At 37.0% G+C, this 14,600-nt stretch overlaps 1 protein-coding gene across 3 annotated transcripts in view; it reads right to left on the reverse strand.

The window, feature by feature from the left end:
- The window catches only part of Hdgfl3 (HDGF like 3), a 59,725-nt gene extending 45,135 nt beyond the window's left edge, over positions 1-14,590 (reverse strand). For 2 of the 3 annotated variants that reach the window (XR_013111333.1, XR_013111329.1), the window contains exon 1: positions 14,105-14,374. Coding sequence is in view for 1 of the 3 variants with exons in the window: in XM_034496529.2 (XP_034352420.1) it covers positions 14,105-14,188 (84 nt within the window). In the remaining 2 variants the exon portion in view is untranslated. Of the gene's footprint in view, positions 1-14,104 lie in introns of all 3 variants that reach the window. The other variant, XM_034496529.2, reaches the window with a different exon arrangement.
- Between the last annotated feature and the right edge of the window lie 10 nt (positions 14,591-14,600).

Here is a 14,600-nt window from a genome sequence, read left to right on the forward strand (position 1 = left end):
CTGTGTTAAAGAATTTCCTTTGTGTTACATCAGCAGCAGTTTATGATACTTACAAATTTCTTAATTTCTGGCATTCCCACAGTGATACTAATTTGCATTCCTATGATCACTTTTATAAACTTATAGTCATTATGTATTTCTTCAATAAAATAGATGTTCATCCAGCTTTGCTAGTCACACTTTCCCAACATTTGTATATGATGTAAAAACAGATGTTTGGTTTTATGTAGATGTTATGACAGTTAACTCATCTGAACATTTGATGTGATATTAATCTTGTCAACTTGATTAAGATTAAATATGCCTAGGAAATTAGTAAAGAACTTCTCTGGGTATGCTTTTGAGGGCATTCCCAGAGATGATTAGATTATGAGGCTCTGATCTAATCAACAAATTAACTATTGGGAGCTAGTGGAACTGTAGGCTAGCTAGAGGAAGTGGGTAATTGGAGGCTTGACTTTGAAGGGTATTAAATTGTCCAGGGCCCCACATTGTTGCTCCCCACTTGCTTCTTGGCTACAATGAGTGAGTAGAGTACTGTTCTAGCCTGCCCTTTTACTATGATGCTCTACTTCCTTCAGGCACAAAGGAACAAAACCAGATGACTATGAAGTATCTAAAACTGTAAACAAAAACAAATGCTGTTTAAACTGTTTTAGTTATTTGTCAAAAAAATAAAATAAAACTCTGAAGCAATGCACATGGCTAACTAAGCATGTCAGCATCACTTTAAAACACTCTCCAATCTGTAATCCCACAGTTGTCACCTACTGTGGATTGCATCATCTATGGACCAGTTTCTGAATTCATTTTTTTCTGAGTCTAAACTATCTTACCTTATCTTTAATAGCTCTTTGAAAATTTCTATGTTTTACTACTTTATAAAGTCCCATCATTTTGATATTGTTTAGAAATGTTTTGCCTTGGCCATCTCTTATTTTTATGTACATTTCAAAGAATAGAAACAAAAAGAAAATATAAATGAAACACACATAATATGAGCAAAAATTAGACTAAAATGCATTTAATACAGATGCGCAGAAAATTATAAAAATTATAATTTTTTTAAAGGCCTAAAGAAACAGAGAAGGAAATAAATTACATTCATGGGTAATATTATGTCAATTTCCCCCATATTAACACATGATGGAATTTAAATCAATCAGAACCCTAAATCCTAACAAAGTTCATTGATTAGAAATATTCAGAATTATAAGTCTAAGACTTTAACAATGTGTTTTGTAAAACACGTTAAGTGCTACCTAAGTCTAAACTCAGATCTTTCTTTTAAAGTCAATCTTGAGCTTTCTCCTGATAATCTTAAACTATTTGTTCTGTCTTTTGGCATTCATGTTTTAGAAAGTTAACTTTCCCACAGTATACTTCATTAATTATTGTTTTAATCTCTAATAATTTATTTTTTTGTTTTGGCTAATTCCCTCAAAGTCTGCCTCTGTGAGCTAGCTTATTCTCTGAAGCACTGATTCTACTAGGTGTCAGGGTTTTATAGATTCCAGTCTAGATTTTCTGATTTTATGTCAGGATTGTTAATATTCTCATTTTCTTCACTGATTAAAACATTTTAAGAAGCATAGATGTAGGTTCTTACAAAAAAGAATAGCTTTGAATGAAGACAAAGATTAACACAAAAGAACACAAAACTTCTGGGCAAGGAAGAAATAATGCAAAGACCAATGAGAGAGATATATAATTTCAGATTTAGGATTGAAGCAATTATCTTATTTACCTCTGAAAAGGAACATATGTACTAGATAATACTAGACAAATGGCAAAAATCACTGAATCAATGCACAATTTCATAGTCTATTGAATACCTCAAAAATTTAACCTATAGTAGTAATAATACCATTCTAAGGATTTAATGCCTCCCTCTGTAAAGTTATCTCTTTTTAAGGGTAAAATATAAGGGTATTTTTGTTATCTTTTAAAAGCTTTAACACAAAAATGAACAAAACAAAATAAAAATTATTTTGATGGACATATGATTTTGACAGAATAAGTAATCAGAAGGAGGGAATTATTAATGTATGTTACAGTTTTAAAGTCACATAATTGTGAGTACTATGATTAGAAAGCTAATGTTATTACAGATGAGGTAATATAATGCTAACAAATAAGGTGTGTGTGGTGAAAGTAAGAAGCTAAGCAAATAAACCCTTTCTCCCTGACTTGCTTTCATCAGGGTGTTTTATCACAGCAATAGTAAGTAACCCTGATTAAGAAACACTTAATTATAACCTTCCTATTTGGGTTTTGGAGGGCAAATGGCCATATCTACTAGCCCTCACTAGAATTTGGCCTCTGTCCTAGGACTCCAATTCTTTACTTACACAAACGAATATTATTTGGTCTTTAAAAGAGAATCCAGACACAACATGGACAAATCTTGAGAACATTATGGTAAGTGAAATAAGCCAGTCTCAAATCATATATAATGTATAATTCTTATGTGAGATGCCTAGACAAATCACATACACAGAGACTGTTGCAGGGTTAGCAGGTAGGAAATGGAGAGTTACTGTTAAATGGACAGAGAGTTTCATTTTTATAGGAGGAAGTAAGTTCTAGATCTAAAGATAGATGAAGGTGATATTACATTACTAAACCACTAAACCATTCACTTGTGTGTGGTTATTAAGCTGGTACATGTTCCATAAAAGTTCTAAGCCTCAGCCACATAGTATAAAAAAGATTAAATATTAATTTTTCTATCAAACACTATAAAATTTGTGTTTCCGACAAGGAATTCAAGTCTTTTTATCTCCCCTACCTGGTAAGGCTTTAATGCAAATTTTAAAAACACTCCCACTAGGCAAAACCTTTGTTTTCATAAAGGTCATGCTGTATTCTCAGAACTTAATGAATTAAGTGGCACACCTCAACCAGCTTTTCTCCATTTCTTTTATGTGGATCCTTTTAAACATAGCCAATTGTGAAAAGACTGTGAGACTGGACTCCAGCCAATGGGGGGAGAGACACAGTCACCACCCTCATTAGAATAAACTTTAGGTGCACTTCCTGAACCCCTGGCTCTTCTGCTTTTGTGAGTAGCATACCCTCTTGATTAAGAGTCAAGTTTGCCTTGTTGAGACTCTTCAACTGGAATGTGGTCTTTTTCTTTGCAACCCTGAACACTGCTCTAATAATAGCAAAATCCTGTAGCAAACAAGATATGGATAAGATGGTTATGTAGTACGTGTATTGTACCATGATTTCTATTTGTCAAAACCTGAGTGACTTCATTTACTTCCACTTCCTCCTTATGTTACACAGATAAATAAGACCATCAATTTTAGCAAAGCACTTTCCATTAACTGAGTGTAATCCAAGCAACTTAGTTGGTTGCCTAGATTAGTACATTTAAATTTTCTCATCTTCTCTAAAACAACAAACCTGAAGCCCTACATTTCAGAAAGTACCACCATTTAACTTTTTATTTAAGATTTCAAACCTGCCTGCAGGAAGGGAAGAAGCAATAGAACAAAATGTAAAAACAGGCTCATTCAGGATTTAGTGATCTTTCTCTAAGGGTCTGTATTTAAATGCCATTTTATTAAAGGGCTTTTCTCAGAGTATTCTATGTAACACAGAAACATCTACTCTGTACTCTGCATACTTGGTAACACACACCATCTCTTCAACTATTTAAGCAATGCCTGAAGACAGGGTCTTTGCCAGATTCCAAACATATAAACCCTGCCTCTAGACCAGTGTACAGGCACTCAATAGCATTTGAATGAAAAGACGAATAAACTTGCACTGCTAGATATAAACACACAATTCACTGCATAGTTTAAAGTAAGTACTAGAGACAGTTTTCAGTATGTCAATTACTATAATTGGGCAACTTAGGGGAGATACTTAGAATCTCTCTAGACTTTAGTTCTTTTCCATCTGTAAAGGGAGAGATAAAAATATTTATTATATAGGGCTTCTGTGCTGATTAGTGGTACACAAATACTATATAAATGCTTCAAATTTTCTCCTTTAAACATTTTCTCCCCACACATTTACTTATTTTGTGTGAGTGCTCTAGCACTTACAGAGGTAAGAGGGTAGCTTCTGGGAACTGAACTTCCACTATCTGTATTCCACAAACTTGCCTCTTGTGAACATAACAAAAGTCTTCATCCTCAGTCATAGAGGATCTGACACTTTAACAGTTTAACACTGTAAACCCAAGCAAATTCCAGAGCCTCAATATTAGCCAAGGAATATTACATAGTCAGACTCTGCATAAATAGCAATTAGTAAATGCATAGTATTTTTTTACCCTTAACAAGTGCTGTACATAAAATTATAACAGCTTTGAAGTATTACACTTAAAAAATTAGAAAGAGGAGGAAAGTAGAAAAGTTTGAGCTTGTATTTTAAAGCCCTTTGAGAACATGGGATATATAGGCCTGGATGATGAAAAATATCTAACACAATATTACTTTCATTTGTTCTATTTATGATTTTGATATAAGACTGTAGTTGTATTAAAATACACAATTCAGGAATGTTAGTAAATCATTATTATTCTTAAAACCTAACAATTATTCCATATAACATATAACTCACAATAAATTAACTCCCCCTCTGCCTAACAGAACAAAATTGTGCTTCTAAATTAGTAAAAACTGATTTACTGGTATTCAACCTGACCTTACATCAAATTAAATATAAAACTATCAGGCTGCATCCCACTTAGAAAGTATGGATTGGAAAAACTTCTAGTGTGTGTGCTAGGAAATAGCATTTATTTTTTTCTATGGAATATAACAAAAACAAACAAAGCAAAAAACCACCCTAAGTGCAGGATCAATTACTCATTTTTAGAGTCTACATCTTCAAAACCAGTGAGTTAACCATGTAGCAGTCCAATGAAGAAGAAAGTTGTACTTTGTTTGGCAACAGTTGGTCTCATATTGAAAGTCAAAGAAAGACGGGTATAGAGAAAATTCATTTTCAATCAATTCAACATGTGAATTCAAAACTCACTGAGAATGTATAATATTGTTCCCACTAGATATGCATTTCCTTTAAAATTACAGATGTCATTAGTACAAAGTTTCTACTTCAGAATCAAAAAAGGAGAGTTCTAAAGCTGGGTTATTTTCTGACATTCCTGCCTACATAATTTTTTCAATCTTCTGTGAAGTTTATTTTTGTATGTGCTAAGCACTACTGAACCAAACTTTTAATAACGCTAGTCTTAAGCATATTTTGCATTAGAAACACTACTGTGTTATCAAGAATTTTCTAGTACCCACACAGGAAACATCATTGCTATCACTGAGTCTAGCATTCTGTGGAAACTGGACCTCACTTCCAGTGGCCTTAAACTATGATCAGAATTATCATGGAGCTCAAGTCTCACTAACCAAACAGAAAGGTCGATTTGTTCATTCACTGACCTACTTGTGCACAAAAATGGCCATATGCGTTTCTCCCCCCCCCACCCCCCAAATTCTGAAGCTATGTGGAATCTCTAGAAATGGTTCATTGCACTTGAAAATCTTACAATAGGAAGGCTCCAAAATTCCCAGAACCTAACTCCAAAAAGATTATTATAAAATCACAAGGAAACCATTGAAAAACATAACCACCAAGCCATACAAAACATTTACTGAGATTTTTACTATCCTTTTTTTTTTTTTCATTACTAAGTAGAGAATTGGGTACTCTTAGGATGTAACTGAATAGTCACTTAAAAGTTCTTTCATGCATACTTTAATACTGAATCCCTAGGGAAAAGATTGAGATGTTATCATCCTTCTTGTTGTAAAAGGTATGCCCATCCTAATAGACTAAAACAGTGGCAGAACAGATGCTTGGCTTCCTCAGTATCTGGAAGATGTTATCCTGCAGGTTTGAATTCATCTTTCTTTTCCTTTCTTCTTTCTTCCTTTACTTCTATGTGGGTCTCTGTAATCACATAGTTATTTACCAGACTAACTGTAATCAATTCGTATTTGGGCAAGGAAGAGATAGATCAGGAATGCAGTAAATTGGTAGAAACTAAACTGGCTAATAGTCTTACAACTTAACTTAAAGGCTCCAGCAAATTAAATATTCTTAATTAGTCTACTCGATGTTCAGAGAGTACCTGTTCTCTTACACATGTAGGTTTTGAAACCTTTACCTAAGTAAATAATACTGTGCAACTAACTCAGAATTGATTTTAATAGTTCTCTAATTTGTCTAAATATATAATTACTACCTTATTTATTTTTATATTCCCTTAAATAAAAGGGCTTTTAATGAGATGGACTAAAGAAATATAATCCAAACCACTATAATGAATGTTCTATGATTTAAGATTGTCAGCTTCATAGACACTGGGACTCTATCTATCTATCTATCTATCTATCTGATCTTCTAAAAAATTTTCAAATGTTTCTTCAGTCCTTTCATCTAATCTAATGTCACACTTGTTAGCCTCTTGTGTCATTTTTAACAGTCAGAGATTAAGAAAGATGGCAGAGTGTTTGCTTAGAAATCCCGAGGCCCCGGGTTTGCCTCCCAGCACTCTATGACTGAACATGGTAATGCATATCCATAGTCCTAGTACTCACAGAGTTTACAATGGAAAGAGCAGAAGTTTAAAGTCATTTATTATTTCAAAATGGATTTGAAGTCAACCTAGAAAATAGGAGACTCTGTTTTGAAACAATAATAAAAATAAGATATTCATTAATTGGGTCGTGCATTTAAGATAAGTCTTGGGAGTAAAAAGTATTATTATATTTACCTTATCCTATTGTCAAAAATATATAATATATATACTTTCAGAGATAGTTAACCATAATTAAATAACTTGAATCAGGTACATGTGAGCATTTGTTAAATTGACAGATTTATTTATTGGCGCTGAAGATAGAATCTAGAGCCTTATGCATGCTAGACACTTAAAAAGTCAAGTTATTTATTTCTAACTAACTAGAAGAAAAACAGGTATTCATTTTTTTTTGCTAATAAACATGTGGGAATCAAACTTTCTCTGTTAAAGCACTCTTAGTAACATAAGTCCAGAGCTCTAAAATGCAAACATATCCCTTGACTCAAAAACAGAATGTTTAGAGGTTCAGCAAATAAAATAAGGATTTAGAATGTTCCTGAATCTTGTAATATAAAATGGAAATAACCTGTGTTATATAACAGGAACTATTATAATTTATAACCATTCTAAGTGCATATTCAGGTTGGTTATAACTAGGTAGAGTGATATTAATCCTTCTACAATGAATATTATTTGTATAATACAACTTTTTACTAGGAGAAACTATCACCTACAATATAAAATTCAATCTACTTTCTTTTTAAAAAGTTGATTATAGCTGGGCAGTGGTGGTACACACCTTTAATCCCAGCACTTGGGAGGCAGAGGCAGGTGAATTTCTGAGTTGGAGGCCAGCCTGGTCTACAGAGTGAGTTCCAGGACAGCCAGGGCTACACAGAGAAAACCTGTCTCTGAAAACAAAAACAAAAACAAAAACAAAAACTAAAGTTGATAATAGTACAAATAGTTTAAAGTATTGAGTCAAACATTTTAGATGAAAAGGCTACTAGTAATTTGCCTTTAAAATAATCTTTTATAAATAGCATTTCTACTTATTGTGAAAGACATTCATATTTTTAAACAGTCTACTGGTGTTTATAAAATATAATAAAGATGAATAATTTTAAAAAGTAATAATTAAAAGGCACACAAAATTAAGCCTGGTTTAAAATAATTATCTTCACAAACAAAACTACCTTAAATGATTTTCACATATATTTTTGTTTGTTTGTTTTTCAAAACAGGGTTCCTCTGTGTAGTCCTGACTGTCCTGGAACCTGCTCTGTAGAACATGTTTGCCTCCAACTCCTGAGTGCCTCTGCTCCTGAGTGCTGGAATTTAAAGCATGCACCACCACTGCCGGGCTACATCTTCACCTTCTTATTATACTTTCTTTACCTATTTTACCAATGATAGTTGACAACCTGGAGATCATGTTCCCAGTAACATACTTGATGTGTCAGAAAGGCCTAAACCAGTAACCACACCAAGCCGACCAGATTCTTGTCTAACCTTTGGATACTCTTAATAACAGAAAATGATCTTCTAACTAGCCTATCTTGCTTTGATACTCATGGACACTTCTAATAAAGTTGTATATAGTTCTAAACTATCAGTCACCTTCCAAAAGAATCATAAGCAGTATCACAAGAGTAGAGACTGTACATCAAAGAATTAATGCACAGATTGGTATTAAGGGTTTAAGTTGACTATTTATTTGCTCTCAGTTTACGTAAAAGAATGAGACAACCCACCTATTTCTTGGCAAGGTCAATGCAGCCTCTTGGGGAAGAGGCCTGTGCTGTTTTCTACTGAAGATAACTTCTCTGGATTCACGCATAAATAGTGAACATTATAGATATCTTCCTTTATGCAGAGATTTACGCACACTTAAATTCTTAAAAATGTGTGGCCTGCTTTCCAGAAAGGAAGTCTTAGATACTAGTGCTTTCTGCCAAAGGCAAACAAACAAATGCATGACCACCAGCACTTGGACTGTGGTACGGTAAGGAACCAAAATGTTCCAAATGTTTACATTAGTAAAGGGTATAAAAATACTTTATATTTATGGCTTTACTGTGCCACAAATTTAATCTAAATTTTAAATCACCTAGTATTGTGCCCTACACAGAATAAATACCCAACAAAAGTTCAGTAAGAGTTCAGGACTTCAAGCAATACAGAAGGGTAAGGTAAATGCTTTTCTGTAAAGTTCTATCAAGTGACAGAGGTAGAGACAGATCCAAAACATGATCCTAAGTGATTCAGTAAGGAAGGAACAGAAAGGCAAATGCAAGTAAAGAAATGCAGCTGAAACCAGAACTAAAAGGAGACCTGAAAGAAAGTTGTAAAGTGGCAAATGAAACCTACTTTTTCCTGTTTCCAAGTGCCTCGGAATGGAACTTAGGGCTTCACATTGCGAAGTGAGCACTACCATTGAGCTAAATCTCCAGCAGTAAAAGGAAAACAAAACACTGAACACTAAAAATGGTGAAATCTAATCCATGTAGCTTATAGGACCACTTTCTGTTTCCTCACCTCATATAAAATGTGTGAGAGAGGTTGTAATACCACATACTGCCCAAAAATGTGTTTCTAAAAATTAAGACAGAATTCCATTACAGTACAGTAAAGACATGCTTTCTGTGAGCTCTGGCTTATCCAGCACCAGGAGATGAAGGCACAGGACAGCTGCAGCACGGCTCCCACTGCCCGCGCAGTCACTGTGAAGCTTTGGTTGTTTCTGAACATTATATAAATAGGTTTCTACTCAGCATACTGCCATGCCTGCCTTCTTTGGCTCACCTTTATAGTTTTTGTGGGTATTAGTATCAGTACTACTTGACACAGTAGCCTCCTCTGAGGGGCACTGGGTTGTTTCTACAGTCTATTATGAGTATGCTGCTGTGTGCAGACACTTTTAGACCTTTTGCTGGACACAAACACTTATCTTTTCTTGGTTCTAAGACAACAGACTGCTAGGCCACAAAGTAGGTTTGTATTCAATTTCAGATTTTGAAAGTGAGTATATTAATTACTTATGAACAGTGTTTAAGAGTTTATATAAAAATATATTCATTGAAACTTTGAGATGGGGAGGAGGTGTGTGTCTCACTATGTTACACAGTCTGTCCTTAAGCTTTCTGAACTCAAGCCATCCTCCTGTGGTAGCCTCCTGAGTAGCAGGACTAAAGGCATGGGCTAACATGCCTGAGAATAGGTTGGGGCAGAGGGGAGAACGAGGGATTGCAAAGCACATGATTTGCCACTGAAGTCCATAGTATCAAGTTTTCCAACTTTACAAGGCTCTTCCATTGAAGCACAAAAGCTTTGAGGCTATTCTCTGTACTCTGTAACACAGACTGCTCATAACTCACTCACAAGGTGAATGGGGTGGGTGTGTGGGAAGAAAACACTATTTTAATTTTTTTTAAATCTAAAAAGTAAGTTTCATTGTCATTTAATATATGAATGAACATTAATGTCCGTACTCAGAACAGTTGTATTTATTTAGCTTAGGCTTACTGTTATTTACAGTTATGAGAGCTTGGTTGGACAGAATTATAGAATATTTATTTAATTCAACTACCTTTCACCAAACAGACAAATAACTAAGAAAGCTCTACACAGGCAATGCTAATGAATACAAGCAAACAACTTTTAAAAATGACTCAACTGGCAAGTGTAATCTAAAAAAACCCTCAGAAAAACAAAACAAAATAAAACTCCTCTTTGGAAGATTAAAAACTACAAGGCTATCTGATCATTTGGGTCCCACAAAGTACAGACCAGAAATATTCTAAAAACTAAGGCTTAAAAATATGGATCTAATACATTACTGTTAATATTTTGACAATAAAACATTTGAACCATAAAATATTCTTACTTCATCCCCTTTGGATCATTTTGGTGTTTACTTTACAAGGTACATAGTAGTAGTATAAAATAAAAGGATGTATTATATTTTATATATGTATTATATTTTAAGATAAATTTACATGTATTAGAGATGTACACTCCAATTTTACCAACAGGATAACTCAATCAAAAGTTCAGATCCTTGTGCACATATTTTTTTTTTAGTATTAAGTTAACAAATCCTTATGCACAAATGAACTAGTATTTAAAGCCATACACAACAGTCAAAGAAATAGTTGCTATTTCATGTTAAAATAACAGAGATAAATGGTGGGAGAAAAGGGAGGAAGACATCTGCTGGGAAGAGACACAAGAGAAATTTCGTAGTTACTGCAACTAATTTATATCTTGGTAGATATTTTTATTGTGTCACATATAGTCTAGTGTATATATTGGTCAAATTTAGTGAATGTACATTTAAGTTTCCTTCTGTATAAATTTTGCCTTATAAGGAAAAAAGATTCATTAAATATGTTGATCTCTAGTTAATGACAAGCATATTTAACTGTTTAAGAGTAAATTATAACAATGTCTACACCATATATTGAAATATATCAAATTAAGGTAGACTGCTATATGGAGAAAAGGATTGATTGATACAAGAACAAATATGTGATACTACAATATAACTGATACAAATCTAGGTGAAAGATACATGGATGTTCACTGTATAATTGAACTTCTCTTACCATTTTTTTCATGGTAAAATATTGAGAAAATTAACACATTTATGAAAGAGCTAAAAACAGCCAGATATGAACTTGAAATGGGACAATGTAAGTTATAAAGTTATAAAGAAGAAAGTAGAGACATCTGCTTGAGCACACTGCTTTGGGATATAGTAGCTCCTTATCATCTCAGTATGCTTCAAGATTCACAGTGAATATCTAAAATGAGGCAGTACAAAATCCTATAAAATTGGTTTTTTTTCTTGAAATGCATATAACTATGAAAAAGTTCAACTTATAAATTAGGTAAAGGGAAACAATAAAGTAGAATAATTAAAACAATTTACTGTAATATAAGTCATTTGAATGTTGTCTTTCCCTGTCTCTCAAAATACTGTAGACACTACACTGGACTTTTGGACTGAAGGAAATGAAAGCACAGATAAAGGAGAGTAATAAGCTCCCTATTACTAAATTGAAATGCAGAAGAGTTATCGAAGTAGAGCCAGACTACTAAGCACCAAGGCCCGCCAGGAGTGGAATCCAACTCTTCCTATGCATCCTCTTGACACACATTCCTCACAAGGTGCTTCCCTGAACCACAAATGTTCCTCAGAAGCAAGGAAATTATTCTTCCATTCCTGTATGGACCAGCTCTGGCTTGTTTTCCAAAGCTCCTTCCTATAGTATGAAAACAAAAACAAAAACAAAAACAAAAACAAAACCTTATCTTCCCATCTTAGGTTTGATTCTTTAGGGCCTCATATATTGCTAGCTTTTATATAAGGTGAAAGGACTGGAAATGCAAATAAGTAGAAGCAGGTATAAGGAGGGATAATGCTGCATAAAATTGAGATGAAAATGAGAACATATGTAATCAAGCATATGTAATCAAGAGGAGGTCTCAAAATACTCTTTTCTCCTAACCTTTACCTTTCTTTGGAAAATGCAAAATGTTGCTATAGTTTTTGTGATCCTTAGAACTTTCCTTAAGAAGGTAAATGTGGGGGTTGGGGATTTAGCTCAGTGGTAGAGCAAGACCCTTGGTTTGGTCCTCAGCTACAGAAAAAAGAAGAAAACAAAAAGAAGGTAAAAGTGAACACATGGACGTTTCTTCCATGCATCGTTTTAAATCTGAAAACCTAATGGCTTTTGCTTTCTCATTTCCCTTTTTATATAGGTTTGGAATTATACCTTCTAGGAATTTTTTTATACAACTAGAAATACTTTTGTAGCAGTTTTGTTTCACTAATTACCACAGGTGGGCAACCTGTGACAGCAGTAGGTTAATGAGATTGTATTTTCCTTTTGGCCCTCAGAAGATACTTTTCCATGGCAAGATTCTATGGCATGACTGTGACCTAAATATATACATACAACCTCACAGAGCTGTTTATTTGCTTGACAGACACAGGGATTCCCAAAAAGACCCCTAAAGACAAAAATCTTGCCCTTCAAGTATTATACACTATTTTGTAAGATTAAAGCAAACAAACAACAAAACAATAACAACCAGTAATTCAACTTTGAAACTTTGCCTTATTTAAGGACCTGGAGTTCATACATGCAGAACTTATCACATCAGAGTGGAATCTGAGTAAGACTGTTTTTTCCTCTTGACGCCCGAGGTTGTTAGTGTTGGAAGGAATCCTAGAGATAGTTATTTTAAAGTTACAGAAATGGATGTGCAGGCAGTTAAAATGATTAGTTCCTAACTGCCTGAACCACTCTCCAGATCCCCTAAGTTCCTGGCCCAACGTCCTTTCCATTTTAAAACCATGCCAAAACAAACGATTTCAAAAATGATTATGTCTATCCATTACCTCAACTTCACTGAATTTCAGCCTGCCCCTCTTGATGTCACTTCCTTGTGTGAATGGGTGTATTTTCCCCTTGGTCTTGTTATCTTCACTTCATTACCACACAACACATGAGTTCACACTTCTAATTGTTGTCAGCTTTCCCCTTGACTATTTTTGTTCCTCAAGAATATCAACATTTGTCTCCAAGCTGCCTTGACTATCTTTTACCTGTATTTATTTCAGTCAGACAACTGCCAACTATTAATTTTAAACAAATTAAAGATAAAAGTGATTGATTTTTTTTCAACATAAGGTGCACACACAGGCGGTAGTGATTCTTCCTCAGTCAGGGAGCGTAATAAAAATACTGAATGCTGAGTATTAAATGCAGATGCTTTCTAGAGAAAACCTAGCGACAGTCTTGCTATTTAGGAAGAAGAGAGCTGTCGTGGGTTTGGTTCGAGGCCAAGAATAAGGAACAGACCTAAAACAAATATGGAGGTGAAAAGGCACAAGGAGCTCCTTGAACTCACCAGCCAGTGACAGGCTATTTGGTGTAGGTTTCTAAGAACCAGGGCACCAGGGAGGTAACGGACAATGAGAGGGCAGGTGGGGCACAGGGAATCGCGCCCAGGAAACACTCAACAAGTCTGCAAGATGAAGGATGCTCTGAGATCGAAGATGCTGCCACGAGGCTGCCGCTGGCCTCTGCACGACTAACCCCTTTCTAGGACCGACCGTCCCCGGCTCTCGCCGGCTAGGGGACAGCCTTTTGCTTTCCTACCTGCCTCGACGTTCGCCCGGGGCAGGGCGTCTACCCAGGACCATGCTGGGAGCCGGCGCCGGCGCCTCCACCCCGGGCCCGCTTCCCGGTCACCGCCGGCTTCCATGAGGAAGGCGACGTCGGGCCTGTCCGGCCGGACCCGCCTTCGAACGTGGGCGTCAGGATGGCCGCCGAGCCGGCGAGGGCGCAGCCCGGAACCTTCTCCTCGGCCCGGAGCCCGGTGCGCAGCGCGGCTCGCGGCTCAGCCCAGGCGGCGGCCGGCTGCGAGGCGGGCTCGAGCCGAGGTGATGGGGAAAGGGGGCGGGCGCGCCATCATGAAGGGAAAATGGTGGGCGGGCGGGCCCGCGCGCGCGGCCGCTGTACTCACCCGGGCGGGCCAGTGCGGGTAGCCCTTCATCTTGGCGAAGACCAGGTCTCCCGCTTTGTACTCGCGGGGCCGCGGACGCGCCATCCCGGTCGTTCCCTTGGCCGCTGGTCCTTGGTCGCCGCGAAGATGCCGGGAGGCCGCCCCTCCGCGGGACGACGGACCGCGCCGCGCTCCCTGCGGGCCTCGAGCCGGGCGCTCGAGCGGCGGTTCCGACGAGGGAGAGCGGCGAGCGGTGGGCGGGGGGCACCGCAGGCCCGACAGATCCCCGCCCGGCTGCGGGGGAGGGGAGCCGGCGTCCGGCCGCGCCGAGTCCCGCTGCTGCTGCTACCGCCGCGCGCTGCTCACGGGAGCCGCGTCGCCAGCCTCATGCAGCCGCCGCCTCCCCGCCGAGCTTCTGGGTTCCGTGCGAGCTCCGGGCCTCGCGCCTCCTCCGAATTCCTCCTCGGGCAGCGACCGCAAACACGATCTTATTATTGTTCTCGCGCGCGCTCAGCAT

The sequence above is a fragment of the Arvicanthis niloticus genome, chromosome 1, assembly GCF_011762505.2.
Source record: "Arvicanthis niloticus isolate mArvNil1 chromosome 1, mArvNil1.pat.X, whole genome shotgun sequence".
NCBI lineage: Eukaryota > Metazoa > Chordata > Mammalia > Rodentia > Muridae > Arvicanthis > Arvicanthis niloticus.